Here is a 20,524-nt window from a genome sequence, read left to right as displayed (position 1 = left end):
CATCCATCCAACTCTCCATCCATCTCTCCATCCATCCAACTCTCCATCCATCCAACTCTCCATCTATCCAACTCTCCATCTATCCAACTCTCCATCCAACTCTCCATCCATCCAACTCTCCATCCATCCAACTCTCCATCCATCCAACTCTCCATCCATCCATCCATCCATCCATCCATCCATCCATCCATCCATCCAACTCTCCATCCATCCATCCATCCATCCATCCATCGATCCATCCATCCATCCATCCATCCATCCATCCATCCAACTCTCCATCCATCCAACTCTCCATCTAACTCTCCATCCATCCAACTCTCCATCTATCCAACTCTCCATCCATCCAACTCTCCATCTAACTCTCCATCCATCCATCCATCCATCCATCCATCCAACTCTCCATCTGTCTATCTCTCCATCTCTCCATATTTTTCTGTCTCTCCATCCGTCTCTCCATCCATCTCTCCATTTCTCCATCTCTCTGTCTCTCCATCCATCTCTCCATTTTCTCACCTATTCTCTCACCCTACCAACTCCTTCACCTAACAACCTTTGTGTGTGTCTCTGTGTGTGTGTGTGTGTGTGTGTGTCTCTGTGTGTGTGTGTGTGTCTGTGTGTGTGTGTGTGTGTATCTCTGCGTGTGTGTGTGTGTGTGTGTGTGTCTCTGTGTGTTTGTGTGTGTGTGTGTCTCTCTGGGTGTATGTAGAGAACAGTCGAGGCCAGATGAAGGTGTTTCTGCCTAACAAGTTGTTGGAGCGTCTCCCTCAAACCACCTCCCTACCCAAGGAGAGACTACGATGGAACACCAACGAGGTAGAGTGAAGAACTAGTTATAGACTAGACTGGTTATAGACTAGTTATATTCTTGTTATGGACTAGTTATATTCTGGTTATAGACTAGTTATATTCTGGTTATAGACTAGTTATATTCTGGTTATAGACTAGTTATATTCTGGTTATGGACTAGTTATAGACCATACTGGTTATAGACTGTTATAAACTTGTTATAGACTAGACTAGTTATAGGCTGATTATAGCCGAGTTATAGACTGATTTATAGAGTAGTTATATAATTCTGTACTAGACTGGTTATAGACTTGTTATAGACTGGTTGTAGACTGGTTGTAGACCAGTTATGAACTAGACAGGTTATAAACTGCCCTGCAGACTCATTATAGACTAGGTATGGACTAGTTATAGTCTGTAGACTACCTTTAGATTGATAACCAGTCTACAACCAATCGATCAAATAAAGCCCTTCTTACATCAGCTGATATATCAAAGTGCTGTACAGAAACCAAGCATAAAACCCCAAAGAGCAAGAAATGCAGGTGTAGAAGCATGGTGGTTATAGACTAGTTATAGAGTACTTATTGACTGGTTATACCCTGGTTATAGACTGGTTATAGCCTGGTTATATAATGTTATAGTCGTTTTATAGACTAGACTGGTTATAGACTAGTTATAGAGTACTTATTGACTGGTTATAGACTCGTTATAGAGTACTTATTGACTGGTTATAGCCTGGTTATAGACTAGACTGGTTATAGACTTGTTATAGACTGTTATAGACTGTTATAGACTTAAATACGTATTATAGACTGGACTGGTTTTATAGACTGGACTAATTTATAGACTAGTTATAGGCTGATTGTAGACTAGTTATGACTGGTTATATACTTGTTATAAACAAAACTGGTTATAGACTTGTTATAGACTGTTATAGACTTGTTATAGACTTGTTATAGACTGTTATAGACTGTTATAGACTTGTTATAGACTTGTTATAGACTGTTATAGACTTGTTATAGACTGTTATAGACGTGTTATAGACTGTTATAGACTTAAATACTTAATTATAGACTGTTATAGACTTGTTATAGACTGTTATAGACTTGTTATAGACTGTTATAGACTTGCTATAGACTTGTTATAGACTTGTTATAGACTGTTATAGACTTAAATACTTGTTATAGACTGTTATAGACTTGTTATAAACTGTTATAGACTTGTTATCGACTGTTATATACTGTTATAGACAGTTATAGACTGTTATAGACTTGTTATAGACTGTTATAGACTTGTTATAGACTTATCGACTGCTATAGACTGTTATAGACTTGCTATAGACTTGCTATAGACTTGTAATAGACTTGTGAAGACTGTTATAGACTGTTATAAGCTTGTTATGGACTTAAATACTTGTTATAGACTGTTATAGACTGTTAGACTGTTATAGACTTGTTATAGACTGTTAGACTCTTATAGACTGTTATAGACTTGTTATAGACTGTTATAGACTGTTATAGACTTGTTATAGACTTGTTATAGACTTAAATACTTGTTATAGACTGTTATAGACTGTTATATACTGTTAGACTGTTATAGACTTGTTATAGACTGTTATAGACTGTTATAGACTGTTATAGACAGTTAGACTGTTATAGACTGTTATAGACTGTTAGACTGTTATAGACTTGTTATAGACTGTTAGACTGTTATAGACTGTTATAGACTTGTTATAGACTTAAATACTTGTTATACTGTTATAGACTGTTATAGACTGTTATAGACCTGTTATAGACTTGTTATACACTTGTTATATACTGTTATAGACTTGTTATAGACTGTTATAGACTTGTTATATACTGTTATAGACTTGTTATAGACTGTTATAGACTTGTTATAGACTTGTTATAGACTTGTTATAGACTTATTATAGACTTGTTATAGACTGTTATAGACTGTTATAGACTGTTATATACTGTTATAGTCTTGTTATATACTGTTATAGACTGTTATAGACTTGTTATAGACTGTTATATACTTGTTATAGACTGTTATAGACTTAAATACGTATTATAGACTGTTATAGACTTGTTATCGACTGTTATAGACTTGTTATAGACTGTTATAAACTGTTATAGACTGTTATAGACTTGTTATATACTGTTATAGACTTAAATACTTGTTATAGACTGTTATAGACTGTTATAGACTTGTTATAGACTTATAGACTTGTTATAGACTGTTATAGACTTAAATACTTGTTATAGACTGTTATAGACAGTTATAGACAGTTATAGACTGTTATAGACTTGTTATAGACTTGTTATAGACTTGGTATATACTTGTTATAGACTGTTATAGACTTGTTATATTCTGTTGTAGACTGTTATAGACTTAAATACTTATTATAGACTGGACTGGTTTTATAGACTAGTTATAGGCTGTTATCGCCTGTTATCGACTGTTATCGACTGTTATCGACTGTTATAGACTGTTATAGACTGTTATAGACTTGTTATAGACTTGTTATAGACTGTTATAGACTTAAATACTTGTTATAGACTTGTTATAGACTTGTTATAGACTTGTTATAGACTTATATACTTGTTATAGACTGTTATAGACTGTTATAGACTGTTATAGACTGTTATATACTGTTATAGACTTTTATAGACTGTTATATACTGTTATAGACTGTTATAGACTGTTATAGACTTGTTATAGACTGTTATAGACGTGTTATAGACTGTTATAGACTTGTTATAGACTTGTTATAGACTTGTTATAGACTGTTATAGACTTAAATACTTATTATAGACTGGACTGGTTTTATAGACTAGTTATAGGCTGTTATCGACTGTTATATACTGTTATAGACTGTTAGACTGTTATAGACTTGTTATAGACTGTTAGACTGTTATAGACTGTTATAGACTGTTATAGACTTGTTATAGACTGTTATAGACTTGTTATAGACTTGTTATAGACTTAAATACTTGTTATAGACTGTTATAGACTTGTTATAGACTGTTAGACTGTTATAGACTGTTATAGACTGTTATAGACTGTTCGACTGTTATAGACTGTTATAGACTGTTAGACTGTTATAGACTTGTTATAGACTGTTAGACTGTTATAGACTGTTATAGACTTGTTATATACTGTTATAGACTTGTTATAGACTTGTTATAGACTTAAATACTTGTTATAGACTGTTATAGACTGTTATAGACTGTTATAGACCTGTTATAGACTTGTTATACACTTGTTATATACTGTTATAGACTTGTTATAGACTGTTATAGACTTGTTATATACTGTTATAGACTTGTTATAGACTGTTATAGACTTGTTATAGACTGTTATAGACTTATTATAGACTTGTTATAGACTGTTATAGACTTGTTATAGACTGTTATAGACTGTTATAGACTGTTATAGACTGTTATAGACTGTTATAGACTGTTATAGACTTGTTATATACTGTTATAGACTTGTTATAGACTGTTATAGACTTGTTATAGACTGTTATATACTTGTTATAGACTGTTATAGACTTAAATACGTATTATAGACTGTTATAGACTTGTTATAGACTGTTATAGGCTTGTTATAGACTGTTATAGACTGTTATAGACTTGTTATATACTGTTATAGACTTAAATACTTGTTATAGACTGTTATAGACTGTTAGACTGTTATAGACTGTTATAGACTGTTAGACTGTTATAGACTTGTTATAGACTGTTAGACTGTTATAGACTGTGATATACTGTTATAGACTTGTTATAGACTTGTTATAGACTTGTTATAGACTTGTTATAGACTTAAATACTTGTTATAGACTGTTATAGACTGTTATAGACTTGTTATAGACTGTTATAGACTGTTATATACTGTTATAGACTTGTTATATACTGTTATAGACTTGTTATATACTGTTATAGACTTAAATACTTGTTATAGACTGTTATAGACTTGTTATAGACTGTTATAGACTTGTTATAGACTGTTTTATACTTGTTATAGACTGTTATAGACTTAAATACTTATTATAGACTGTTATAGACTTGTTATAGACTGTTATAGACTGTTATAGACTGTTATTGACTTGTTATAGACGTGTTATAGACTTGTTATAGACTGTTATAGACTTAAATACTTATTATAGACTGGACTGGTTTTATAGACTAGTTATAGGCTGTTATCGACTGTTATATACTGTTATAGACTGTTATAGACGTGTTATATACTGTTATAGACTGTTATAGACTGTAATAGACGTGTTATATACTTGTTGTAGACTGTTATAGACTGTTATAGACTTGTTATACACTTGTTCTATATTTGTTATAGACTTGTTATAGACTTGTTATAGACTGTTATAGACTTGTTATATACTTGTTATATACTGTTATAGACTTGTTATACACTTGTTATAGACTGTTATAGACTTGTTATATACTTGTTATATACTGTTATAGACTTGTTATAGACTGTTATATACTGTTATAGACTTGTTATAGACTGTTATAGACTTAAATACCGAATTATAGACTGTTATAGACTTGTTATAGACTGTTATAGACTTGTTATAGACTGTTATAGACTGGTATAGACTTGCTATAGACTTGTTATAGACTTGTTATAGACGGTTATAGACTTAAATACTTGTTATAGACTGTTATAGACTTGTTATAAACTGTTATAGACTTGTTATCGCCTGTTATATACTGTTATAGACAGTTATAGACTTGTTATAGACTGTTATAGACTGTTCTAGACTGTTATAGACTTGTTATAGACTTATCGACTGCTATAGACTTGTTATAGACTTGTTATAGACTTGTTATAGACTGTTATAGACTTAAATACTTATTATAGACTGGACTGGTTTTATAGACTAGTTATAGGCTGTTATCGACTGTTATATACTGTTATAGACTGTTAGACTGTTATAGACTTGTTATAGACTGTTAGACTGTTATAGACTGTTATAGACTGTTATAGACTTGTTATAGACTGTTATAGACTTGTTATAGACTTGTTATAGACTTAAATACTTGTTATAGACTGTTATAGACTGTTATAGACTGTTAGACTGTTATAGACTTGTTATAGACTGTTAGACTGTTATAGACTGTTATAGACTGTTCGACTGTTATAGACTGTTATAGACTGTTAGACTGTTATAGACTTGTTATAGACTGTTAGACTGTTATAGACTGTTATAGACTTGTTATATACTGTTATAGACTTGTTATAGACTTGTTATAGACTTAAATACTTGTTATAGACTGTTATAGACTGTTATAGACTGTTATAGACCTGTTATAGACTTGTTATACACTTGTTATATACTGTTATAGACTTGTTATAGACTGTTATAGACTTGTTATATACTGTTATAGACTTGTTATAGACTGTTATAGACTTGTTATAGACTGTTATAGACTTATTATAGACTTGTTATAGACCGTTATAGACTTGTTATAGACTGTTATAGACTGTTATAGACTGTTATAGACTGTTATATACTGTTATAGACTTGTTATATACTGTTATAGACTTGTTATAGACTGTTATAGACTTGTTATAGACTGTTATATACTTGTTATAGACTGTTATAGACTTAAATACGTATTATAGACTGTTATAGACTTGTTATAGACTGTTATAGGCTTGTTATAGACTGTTATAGACTGTTATAGACTGTTATAGACTTGTTATATACTGTTATAGACTTAAATACTTGTTATAGACTGTTATAGACTGTTAGACTGTTATAGACTGTTATAGACTGTTAGACTGTTATAGACTTGTTATAGACTGTTAGACTGTTATAGACTGTGATATACTGTTATAGACTTGTTATAGACTTGTTATAGACTTGTTATAGACTTAAATACTTGTTATAGACTGTTATAGACTGTTATAGACTTGTTATAGACTGTTATAGACGGTTATATACTGTTATAGACTTGTTATATACTGTTATAGACTTGTTATATACTGTTATAGACTTAAATACTTGTTATAGACTGTTATAGACTTGTTATAGACTGTTATAGACTTGTTATAGACTGTTTTATACTTGTTATAGACTGTTATAGACTTAAATACTTATTATAGACTGTTATAGACTTGTTATAGACTGTTATAGACTGTTATAGACTGTTATAGACTGTTATTGACTTGTTATAGACGTGTTATAGACTTGTTATAGACTGTTATAGACTTAAATACTTATTATAGACTGGACTGGTTTTATAGACTAGTTATAGGCTGTTATCGACTGTTATATACTGTTATAGACTGTTATAGACGTGTTATATACTGTTATAGACTGTTATATACTGTTATAGACATGTTATACACTTGTTATAGACTGTTATAGACTGTTATAGACTGTAATAGACGTGTTATATACTTGTTATAGACTGTTATAGACTGTTATAGACTTGTTATACACTTGTTCTATACTTGTTATAGACTTGTTATAGACTTGTTATAGACTGTTATAGACTGTTATAGACTTGTTATATACTTGTTATATACTGTTATAGACTTGTTATACACTTGTTATAGACTGTTATAGACTTGTTATATACTTGTTATATACTGTTATAGACTTGTTATAGACTGTTATATACTGTTATAGACTTGTTATATACTGTTATAGACTTGTTATAGACTGTTATAGACTTAAATACCGAATTATAGACTGTTATAGACTTGTTATAGACTGTTATAGACTTGTTATAGACTGTTATAGACTGGTATAGACTTGCTATAGACTTGTTATAGACTTGTTATAGACGGTTATAGACTTAAATACTTGTTATAGACTGTTATAGACTTGTTATAAACTGTTATAGACTTGTTATCGCCTGTTATATACTGTTATAGACTTGTTATAGACTGTTAGACTGTTATAGACTGTTATAGACTTGTTATAGACTTGTTATATACTGTTATAGACTTGTTATAGACTTGTTATAGACTTAAATACTTGTTATAGACTGTTATAGACTGTTATAGACTGTTATAGACCTGTTATAGACTTGTTATACACTTGTTATATACTGTTATAGACTTGTTATAGACTGTTATAGACTTGTTATAGACTGTTATAGACTTATTATAGACTTGTTATAGACCGTTATAGACTTGTTATAGACTGTTATAGACTGTTATAGACTGTTATAGACTGTTATAGACTGTTATAGACTTGTTATATACTGTTATAGACTTGTTATAGACTGTTATAGACTTGTTATAGACTGTTATATACTTGTTATAGACTGTTATAGACTTAAATACGTATTATAGACTGTTATAGACTTGTTATAGACTTGTTATAGACTGTTATAGGCTTGTTATAGACTGTTATAGACTGTTATAGACTGTTATAGACTTGTTATATACTGTTATAGACTTAAATACTTGTTATAGACTGTTATAGACTGTTAGACTGTTATAGACTGTTATAGACTGTTAGACTGTTATAGACTTGTTATAGACTGTTAGACTGTTATAGACTGTGATATACTGTTATAGACTTGTTATAGACTTGTTATAGACTTGTTATAGACTTAAATACTTGTTATAGACTGTTATAGACTGTTATAGACTTGTTATAGACTGTTATAGACTGTTATATACTGTTATAGACTTGTTATATACTGTTATAGACTTGTTATATACTGTTATAGACTTAAATACTTGTTATAGACTGTTATAGACTTGTTATAGACTGTTATAGACTTGTTATAGACTGTTTTATACTTGTTATAGACTGTTATAGACTAAAATACTTATTATAGACTGTTATAGACTTGTTATAGACTGTTATAGACTGTTATAGACTGTTATAGACTGTTATTGACTTGTTATAGACGTGTTATAGACTTGTTATAGACTGTTATAGACTTAAATACTTATTATAGACTGGACTGGTTTTATAGACTAGTTATAGGCTGTTATCGACTGTTATATACTGTTATAGACTGTTATAGACGTGTTATATACTGTTATAGACTGTTATATACTGTTATAGACATGTTATACACTTGTTATAGACTGTTATAGACTGTTATAGACTGTAATAGACGTGTTATATACTTGTTATAGACTGTTATAGACTGTTATAGACTTGTTATACACTTGTTCTATACTTGTTATAGACTTGTTATAGACTTGTTATAGACTGTTATAGACTGTTATAGACTGTTATAGACTTGTTATATACTTGTTATATACTGTTATAGACTTGTTATACACTTGTTATAGACTGTTATAGACTTGTTATATACTTGTTATATACTGTTATAGACTTGTTATAGACTGTTATATACTGTTATAGACTTGTTATATACTGTTATAGACTTGTTATAGACTGTTATAGACTTAAATACCGAATTATAGACTGTTATAGACTTGTTATAGACTGTTATAGACTTGTTATAGACTGTTATAGACTGGTATAGACTTGCTATAGACTTGTTATAGACTTGTTATAGACGGTTATAGACTTAAATACTTGTTATAGACTGTTATAGACTTGTTATAAACTGTTATAGACTTGTTATCGCCTGTTATATACTGTTATAGACAGTTATAGACTTGTTATAGACTGTTATAGACTGTTATAGACTGTTATAGACTTGTTATAGACGTATCGACTGCTATAGACTTGCTATAGACTTGCTATAGCCATTTTATAGACTTGTTATAGACTGTTATAGACTGTTATAGACTGTTATAGACAGTCATAGACTGTTATAGACTGTTAGACTGTTATAGACTTGTTATAGACTGTTAGACTGTTAGACTGTTATAGACTGTCATAGACTGTTATAGACTTGTTATAGACTGTTATAGACTGTTATAGACTGTTATAGACTTGTTATAGACTTGTTATAGACTTGTTATAGACTTAAATACTTGTTATAGACTGTTATAGACTGTTATATACTGTTAGATTGTTATAGACTTGTTATAGACTGTTTTACTGTTATAGACTGTTATAGACTGTTATAGACTGTTAGACTGTTATAGACTTGTTATAGACTGTTAGACGGTTATAGACTGTTATAGACTTGTTATATACCGTTATAGACTTGTTATAGACTTAAATACTTGTTATAGACTGTTATAGACTGTTATAGACTTGTTATAGACTGTTATAGACTTATTATAGACTTGTTATAGACTGTTATAGACTTGTTATAGACTGTTATAGACTGTTATATACTGTTATAGACTTGTTATATACTGTTATAGACTTGTTATAGACTGTTATAGACTTGTTATAGACTGTTATAGACTTAAATACTTGTTATAGACTGTTATAGACTTAAATACTTATTATAGACTGGACTGGTTTTATAGACTAGTTATAGGCTGTTATCGACTGTTATATACTGTTATAGACTGTTATAGACTTGTTATAGACTTGTTATAGACTGTTATAGACTAATTATAGACTTGTTATAGACTGTTATAGACTTGTTATAGACTGTTATAGACTTAAATACTTGTTATAGACTGTAATAGACTTGTTATAGACTGTTATAGACTGTTATAGAATGTTATAGACTTGTTATAGACTGTTATAGACTTGTTAAAGACTGTTATATACTTGTTATAAACTTGTTATAGACTGTTATAGACTTGTTATAGACTGTTATAGACTTATTATAGACTTGTTATAGACTGTTATAGACTTGTTATAGACTGTTATAGACTGTTATATACTGTTATAGACTTGTTATATACTGTTATAGACTTGTTATATACTGTTATAGACTGTTATAGACTGTTATCGACTGTTATAGAATGTTATAGACTTGTTATAGACTGTTATAGACTTGTTAAATACTGTTATATACTTGTTATAGACTTGTTATAGACTTGTTATAGACTGTTATAGACTTGTTATAGACTGTTATAGACTTGTTATAGACTGTTATAGACTGTTATATACTGTTATAGACTTGTTATATACTGTTATAGACTTGTTATAGACTGTTATAGACTGTTATAGACTTAAATACTTATTATAGACTGTTATAGACTTGTTATAGACTGTTATAGACTTGTTATATACTGTTATAGACTTAAATACTTGTTACAGACTGTTATAGACTGTTATAGACATGTTATAGACTGTTATAGACTTAAATACTTGTTATAGACTGTTATAGACAGTTATAGACTGTTATAGACTTGTTATAGACTGTTATATACTGTTATAGACATGTTATACACTTGTTATAGGCTGTTATAGACTGTTATAGACTGTTATAGACTTGTTATATACTTGTTATATACTGTTATAGACTTGTTATAGACTGTTATAAACTTGTTATACACTTGTTATAGACTTGTTATAGACTTGTTATAGACTTGTTATAGACTGTTATAGACTGTTATAGACTTGTTATAGACTTGTTATATACTGTTATAGACTTGTTATACACTTGTTATAGACTGTTATAGACTTGTTATATACTTGTTATATACTGTTATAGACTTGTTATACACTTGTTATAGACTGTTATATACTGTTATAGACTTGTTATATACTGTTATAGACTTGTTATAGACTGTTATAGACTTAAATACTTAATTATAGACTGTTATAGACTTGTTATAGACTGTTATAGACTGTTATAGACTTGCTATAGACTTGTTATAGACTTGTTATAGACTGTTATAGACTGTTATAGACTTGTTATAGACTTGTTATAGACTTAAATACTTGTTATAGACTGTTATAGACTGTTATATACTGTTAGATTGTTATAGACTTGTTATAGACTGTTAGACTGTTATAAACTGTTATAGACTGTTATAGACTGTTAGACTGTTATAGACTTGTTATAGACTGTTAGACTGTTATAGACTGTTATAGACTGTTATAGACTGTTATAGACTGTTATATACTTGTTATAGACTGTTATAGACTGTTATAGACTTTTTATAGACTTGTTATAGACTTGTTATAGACTTAAATACTTGTTATAGACTGTTATAGACTGTTATAGACTGTTAGATTGTTATAGACTTGTTATAGACTGTTAGACTGTTATAGACGTGTTATAGACTGTTATAGACTGTTATAGACTGTTAGACTGTTATAGACTGTTATAGACTGTTATATACTGTTAGATTGTTATAGACTTGTTATAGACTGTTAGACTGTTATAGACTGTTATAGACTTATAGACTGTTATAGACTGTTAGACTGTTATAGACTTGTTATAGACTGTTAGACTGTTATAGACTGTTATAGACTTGTTATATACTGTTATAGACTTGTTATAGACTTGTTATAGACTTGTTATAGACTTGTTATAGACTGTTAGACTGTTATAGACTGTTATAGACTTGTTATAGACTGTTATAGACTTATTATAGACTTGTTATAGACTTGTTATAGACTTGTTATAGACTGTTATAGACTGTTATATACTGTTATATTCTGTTATAGACTTGTTATATACTGTTATAGACTTGTTATAGACTGTTATAGACTGTTATAGACTTAAATACTTGTTATAGACTGTTATAGACTTAAATACTTATTATAGACTGGACTGGTTTTATAGACTAGTTATAGGCTGTTATATACTGTTATAGACTGTTATAGACTTGTTATAGACTGTTATAGACTGTTATAGACTGTTATAGACTTATTATAGACTTGTTATAGACTGTTATAGACTTGTTATAGACTGTTATAGACTTAAATACTTGTTATAGACTGTTATAGACTTGTTATAGACTGTTATATACTGTTATAGAATGTTATAGACTTGTTATAGACTTGTTAAAGACTGTTATATACTTGTTATAGACTTGTTATAGACTGTTATAGACTTGTTATAGACTGTTATAGACTTATTATAGACTTGTTATAGGCTGTTATAGACTTGTTATAGACTGTTATAGACTGTTATATACTGTTATAGACTTGTTATATACTGTTATAGACTTGTTATAGACTGTTATAGACTTGTTATAGACTGTTATAGACTTAAATACTTGTTATAGACTGTTATAGACTTAAATACTTATTATAGACTGGACTGGTTTTATAGACTAGTTATAGGCTGTTATCGACTGTTATATACTGTTATAGACTGTTATAGACTTGTTATAGACTTGTTATAGACTGTTATAGACTTATTATAGACTTGTTATAGACTGTTATAGACTTGTTATAGACTGTTATAGACTTAAATACTTGTTATAGACTGTAATATACTTGTTATAGACTGTTATAGACTGTTATAGAATGTTATAGACTTGTTATAGACTGTTATAGACTTGTTAAAGACTGTTATATACTTGTTATAAACTTGTTATAGACTGTTATAGACTTGTTATAGACTGTTATAGACTTATTATAGACTTGTTATAGACTGTTATAGACTTGTTATAGACTGTTATAGACTGTTATATACTGTTATAGACTTGTTATATACTGTTATAGACTTGTTATATACTGTTATAGACTGTTATAGACTGTTATCGACTGTTATAGAATGTTATAGACTTGTTATATACTGTTATAGACCTGTTAAATACTGTTATATACTTGTTATAGACTTGTTATAGACTTGTTATAGACTGTTATAGACTTGTTATAGACTGTTATAGACTTGTTATAGACTGTTATAGACTTGTTATATACTGTTATAGACTTGTTATAGACTGTTATAGACTGTTATAGACTTAAATACTTATTATAGACTGTTATAGACTTGTTATAGACTGTTATAGACTTGTTATATACTGTTATAGACTTAAATACTTGTTACAGACTGTTATAGACTGTTATAGACATGTTATAGACTGTTATAGACTAAAATACTTGTTATAGACTGTTATAGACAGTTATAGACAGTTATAGACTGTTATAGACTTGTTATAGACTGTTATATACTGTTATAGACGTGTTATACACTTGTTATAGGCTGTTATAGACTGTTATAGACTGTTATAGACTTGTTATATACTTGTTATATACTGTTATAGACTTGTTATAGACTGTTATAGACTTGTTATACACTTGTTATAGACTTGTTATAGACTTGTTATAGACTTGTTATAGACTGTTATAGACTGTTATAGACTTGTTATATACTTGTTATATACTGTTATAGACTTGTTATACACTTGTTATAGACTGTTATAGACTTGTTATATACTTGTTATATACTGTTATAGACTTGTTATACACTTGTTATAGACTGTTATATACTGTTATAGACTTGTTATATACTGTTATAGACTTGTTATAGACTGTTATAGACTTAAATACTTAATTATAGACTGTTATAGACTTGTTATAGACTGTTATAGACTTGTTATAGACTGTTATAGACTGTTATAGACTTGCTATAGACTTGTTATAGACTTGTTATAGACTGTTATAGACTTGTTATAGACTTGTTATAGACTTAAATACTTGTTATAGACTGTTATAGACTGTTATATACTGTTAGATTGTTATAGACTTGTTATAGACTGTTAGACTGTTATAGACTGTTATAGACTGTTATAGACTGTTATAGACTGTTAGACTGTTATAGACTTGTTATAGACTGTTAGACTGTTATAGACTGTTATAGACTTGTTATAGACTTGTTATAGACTTAAATACTTGTTATAGACTGTTATAGACTGTTATAGACTGTTAGATTGTTATAGACTTGTTATAGACTGTTAGACTGTTATAGACTGTTATAGACTGTTATAGACTGTTATAGACTGTTAGACTGTTATAGACTGTTATAGACTGTTATATACTGTTAGATTGTTATAGACTTGTTATAGACTGTTAGACTGTTATGGACTGTTATAGACTTATAGACTGTTATAGACTGTTAGACTGTTATGGACTTGTTATAGACTGTTAGACTGTTATAGACTGTTATAGACTTGTTATATACTGTTATAGACTTGTTATAGACTTGTTATAGACTTAAATACTTGTTATAGACTGTTATAGACTGTTATAGACTGTTATAGACTTGTTATAGACTGTTATAGACTTATTATAGACTTGTTATAGATTTGTTATAGACTTGTTATAGACTGTTATAGACTGTTATATACTGTTATATTCTGTTATAGACTTGTTATATACTGTTATAGACTTGTTATAGACTGTTATAGACTTGTTATAGACTGTTATAGACTTAAATACTTGTTATAGACTGTTATAGACTTAAATACTTATTATAGACTGGACTGGTTTTATAGACTAGTTATAGGCTGTTATCGACTGTTATATACTGTTATAGACTGTTATAGACTTGTTATAGACTGTTATAGACTGTTATAGACTGTTATAGACTTATTATAGACTTGTTATAGACTGTTATAGACTTGTTATAGACTGTTATAGACTTAAATACTTGTTATAGACTGTTATAGACTTGTTATAGACTGTTATATACTGTTATAGAATGTTATAGACTTGTTATAGACTGTTATAGACTGTTAGATTGTTATAGACTTGTTATAGACTGTTAGACTGTTATAGACTGTTATAGACTGTTATAGACTGTTATAGACTGTTAGACTGTTATAGACTGTTATAGACTGTTATATACTGTTAGATTGTTATAGACTTGTTATAGACTGTTAGACTGTTATGGACTGTTATAGACTTATAGACTGTTATAGACTGTTAGACTGTTATGGACTTGTTATAGACTGTTAGACTGTTATAGACTGTTATAGACTTGTTATATACTGTTATAGACTTGTTATAGACTTGTTATAGACTTAAATACTTGTTATAGACTGTTATAGACTGTTATAGACTTGTTATAGACTGTTATAGACTTATTATAGACTTGTTATAGACTTGTTATAGACTTGTTATAGACTGTTATAGACTGTTATATACTGTTATATTCTGTTATAGACTTGTTATATACTGTTATAGACTTGTTATAGACTGTTATAGACTTGTTATAGACTGTTATAGACTTAAATACTTGTTATAGACTGTTATAGACTTAAATACTTATTATAGACTGGACTGGTTTTATAGACTAGTTATAGGCTGTTATCGACTGTTATATACTGTTATAGACTGTTATAGACTTGTTATAGACTGTTATAGACTGTTATAGACTGTTATAGACTGTTGTAGACTTATTATAGACTTGTTATAGACTGTTATAGACTTGTTATAGACTGTTATAGACTTAAATACTTGTTATAGACTGTTATAGACTTGTTATAGACTGTTATATACTGTTATAGAATGTTATAGACTTGTTATAGACTGTTATAGACTTGTTAGACTGTTATATACTTGTTATAGACTTGTTATAGACTGTTATAGACTTGTTATAGACTGTTATAGACTGTTATATACTGTTATAGACTTGTTATATACTGTTATAGACTTGTTATAGACTGTTATAGACTTGTTATAGACTGTTATAGACTTAAATACTTGTTATAGACTGTTATAGACTTAAATACTTATTATAGACTGGACTGGTTTTATAGACTAGTTATAGGCTGTTATCGACTGTTATATACTGTTATCGACTGTTATAGACTTGTTATATACTGTTATAGACTTTTATACACTTGTTATAGACTGTTATAGACTGTTATAGACTGTTATAGACTTGTTATAGACTGTTATAGACTGTTATAGACTTGTTATACACTTGTTATAGACTTGTTATAGACTTGTTATAGACTGTTATAGACTGTTATAGACTTGTTATATACTTGTTATATACTGTTATAGACTTGTTATACACTTGTTATAGACTGTTATAGACTTGTTATAGACTTGTTATAGACTGTTATAGACTGTTATATACTGTTATAGACTGTTATATACTGTTATAGACTTGTTATAGACTGTTATAGACTGTTATATACTGTTATAGACTTGTTATAGACTTGTTATAGACTGTTATAGACTGTTATAGACTTGTTATAGACTGTTATAGACTGTTATAGACTGTTATATACTGTTATAGACTTGTTATAGACTGTTATAGACTGTTATATACTGTTATAGACTTGTTATAGACTGTTATAGACTGTTATAGACTGTTATAGACTGTTATATACTGTTATAGACTTGTTATAGACTGTTATAGACTGTTATAGACTGTTATAGACTGTTATATACTTGTTATATACTGTTATAGACTTGTTATAGACTTATTATAGACTGGTATATACTTAAATACGTATTATAGACTGGACTGGTTTTATAGACTCGACTGATTTATAGACTAGTTATAGGCTGATTATATACTAGTTATATACTAGTTTTAGGCTGTCACAAATTATTCTTCAAGTAAAAGTTAAAGGCTGATTTCCACACGTGTTATAGAGAGACTGGTTACAGACTAGTGACTAGTAGTAAGGTAGTGATACAGTGGTTATGAATTAGTTATAACAGATGTTGTTTCCTAGGAGATTGCATCCTACTTGATCACATTTGACAGACATGAAGAGTGGCTATCCTGCTCGCTCAAGACCAGGTAACTCACCAACACACACACAGAGTAACACACACACACACCAACACACACACACACTGAGAAACACACACACACACACCAACACACACACAGAGAAACACACACACACAGAGAAACACACACACACACACCAACACACACACTGAGAAACACACACTGAGAAACACACACTGAGAAACACCAACACACACACTGAGAAACACACACTGAGAAACACCAACACACACACCGAGAAACACACACACACTGAGAAATACACACACTGAGAAACACACACACACACACCGAGAAACACACACACTGAGAAACACACACACACCGAGAAACTCACCCACATCTCACCCACATCTCACCCACCATCTCACCCACATCTCACCCACCATCTCACCCACATCTCACTCACCATCTCACCCACCATCTCACCCACATCTCACCCACCATCTCACCCACATCTCACCCACCATCTCACCCACCATCTCACCCACATCTCACCCACCATCTCACGCACCATCTCGCATCTCATCCACTGTCTCACCCGTATCTCACCCACATCTCACCCACCATCTCACCCACCATCTCACCCACATCTCACCCACCATCTCACCCACCATCTCACCCACATCTCACATCTCACCCACATCTCACAACTCACCCACCATCTCACCCACATCTCACATCTCACCCACCATCTCACATCTCACCCACCATCTCACCCACCATCTCACATCTCACCCACCATCTCACCCACCATCTCACCCACATCTCACATCTCACCCACATCGCATGTCTCACCCACCATCTCACCCACATCTCACAACTCACCCACTATCTCACCCACATCTCACCCACATTTCACCCACAACTCACCCACATCTCACCCACTATCTCACCCACATCTCACCCACATCTCACATCTCACCCACATCTCACCCACAACTCACCCACATCTCACCACTCACCCTCATCTCACCCACATCTCATCCACATTTCACCCACACCTCACATCTCACCCACATCTCACCCACATCTCACAACTCACCCACATCTCACAACTCACCCACATCTCACATCTCACCCACATCTCACCCACATCTCACCCACATCTCACAACTCACCCACATCTCACATCTCACCCACAACTCACCCACATCTCACAACTCACCCACCATCTACCCACATCTCACCCACATCTCACAACTCACCCACATCTCACCCACCATCTAAATACTTGAAAGTACTACTTAAGTACTTCACACAACTGTATATACACTGCTCAAAAAAATAAAGGCAACACTTAAACAACACAATGTAACTCCAAGTCAATCACACTTCTGTGAAATCAAACTGTCCACTTAGGAAGCAACACTGATTGACAATACATTTCACATGCTGTTGTGCAAATGGAATAGACAACAGGTGGAAATTATAGGCAATTAGCAAGACACCCCCAATAAAGGAGTGGTTCTGCAGGTGGTGACCAGACCACTTCTCAGTTCCTATGCTTCCTGGCTGATGTTTTGGTCACTTTTGAATGCTGGCGGTGCTTTCACTCTAGTGGTAGCATGAGACGGAGTCTACAACCCACACAAGTGGCTCAGGTAGTGCAGCTCATCCAGGATGTCACATCAATGCGATCTGTGGCAAGAAGGTTTGCTGTGTCTGTCAGCGTAGTGTCCAGAGCATGGAGGCGCTACCAGGAGACAGGCCAGTACATCAGGAGACGTGGAGGAGGCAGTAGGAGGGCAACAACCCAGCAGCAGGACCGCTACCTCCGCCTTTGTGCAAGGAGGAGCAGGAGGAGCACTGCCAGAGCCCTGCAAAATGACCTTCAGCAGGCCACAAATGTGCATGTGTCTGCTCAAACGGTCAGAAACAGACTCCATGAGGGTGGTATGAGGGCCCGACGTCCACAGGTGGGGGTTGTGCTTACAGCCCAACACCGTGCAGGACGTTTTTCATTTGCTAGAGAACACCAAGATTGGCAAATTCACCACTGGCGCCCTGTGCTCTTCACAGATGAAAGCAGGTTCACACTGAGCACATGTGACAGACATGACAGTCTGGAGACGCCGTGGAGAACGTTCTGCTGCCTCCATGTGCTCGCCAGAGGTAGCCTGACTGCCATTAGGTACCGAGATGAGATCCTCAGTCCCCTTGTGAGACCATATGCTGGTGCGGTTGGCCCTGGGTTCCTCCTAATGCAAGACAATGCTAGACCTCATGTGGCTGGAGTGTGTCAGCAGTTCCTGCAAGAGGAAGGGATTGATGCTATGGACTGGCCCGCCCGTTCCCCAGACCTGAATCCAATTGAGCACATCTGGGACATCATGTCTCGCTCCATCCACCACAGACTGTCCAGGAGTTGGCAGATGCTTTAATCCAGGTCTGGGAGGATATCCCTCAGGAGACCATCCGCCACCTCATCAGGAGCATGCCCAGGCGTTGTAGGGAGGTCATACAGGCACGTGGAGGCCACACACACTACATTACATCAAAGTTGGATCTGCCTGTAGTATGGTTTTCCATTTTAAGTTTGAGTGTGACTCCAAATCCAGACCTCCATGGGTTGATACATTTGATTTCCATTGATCATTTGTGTGATTTTGTTGTCAGCACATTCAACTATGTAAAGAATAAAATATTGAATAAGAATATTTCATTCATTCAGATCTAGGATGTGGTATTTTAGTGTTCCCTTTATTTTTTGGAGCAGTGTATATATATATGCTCTCTACATACAGTATATCAGTATATCATATATGTATTACTAGAACTACACACATAGCTTATGGTGTCTTTTCTAATTTGTATCAGTTCTCTGTGTCTGACCAGTGTATGGAGCTGCTACCTGGAGTATTGGTTATTCATCCTATGTAATGTATTCCGATGAATTTGGTCATGTTTTAGTTTATTTCCTGTTCAGAGAAATTAGTCATTGAAGTTGTTGGATTTATGTTTCTTCCTACACCCTGATATTACCAGGTTCTGACCAGTAGATGGTGTTGTCCCTGCTCTCCTCTCTCTGTCTCTCTCTCTCTCTCCCCCTGCTCTCCTCTCTCTCCTCTCTCTCCTCTCTCTCTCTCTCTCTCTCCTCTCTCTCTCTGTCTCTCCTCTCTCTCTCCTCTCTCCTCTCTCTCTCTCCTCTCTCTCTCCTCTCTCCTCTCTCTCTCCTCTCTCTCTCTCTCTCTCTC

The 20,524-nt window shown here is 32.2% G+C and overlaps 1 protein-coding gene across 1 annotated transcript in view; it reads left to right on the top strand.

Moving 5' to 3' along the window:
- camta2 (calmodulin binding transcription activator 2) overlaps nt 1-20,524 on the top strand; it is a 182,205-nt gene that overhangs the window by 12,683 nt on the left and 148,998 nt on the right. The window contains exons 3-4 of the mRNA XM_031831390.1: nt 707-813; nt 17,266-17,333. Of these exons, the coding sequence (XP_031687250.1) occupies nt 707-813; nt 17,266-17,333 (175 nt within the window). The remainder of the gene's footprint in view (nt 1-706; nt 814-17,265; nt 17,334-20,524) is intronic.

This window comes from Oncorhynchus kisutch, linkage group LG9 (assembly GCF_002021735.2).
Source record: "Oncorhynchus kisutch isolate 150728-3 linkage group LG9, Okis_V2, whole genome shotgun sequence".
Taxonomy (NCBI): domain Eukaryota; kingdom Metazoa; phylum Chordata; class Actinopteri; order Salmoniformes; family Salmonidae; genus Oncorhynchus; species Oncorhynchus kisutch.
Note: the sequence above shows the minus strand (reverse complement) of the source record. Positions and strands in the feature narration are given on the sequence as shown.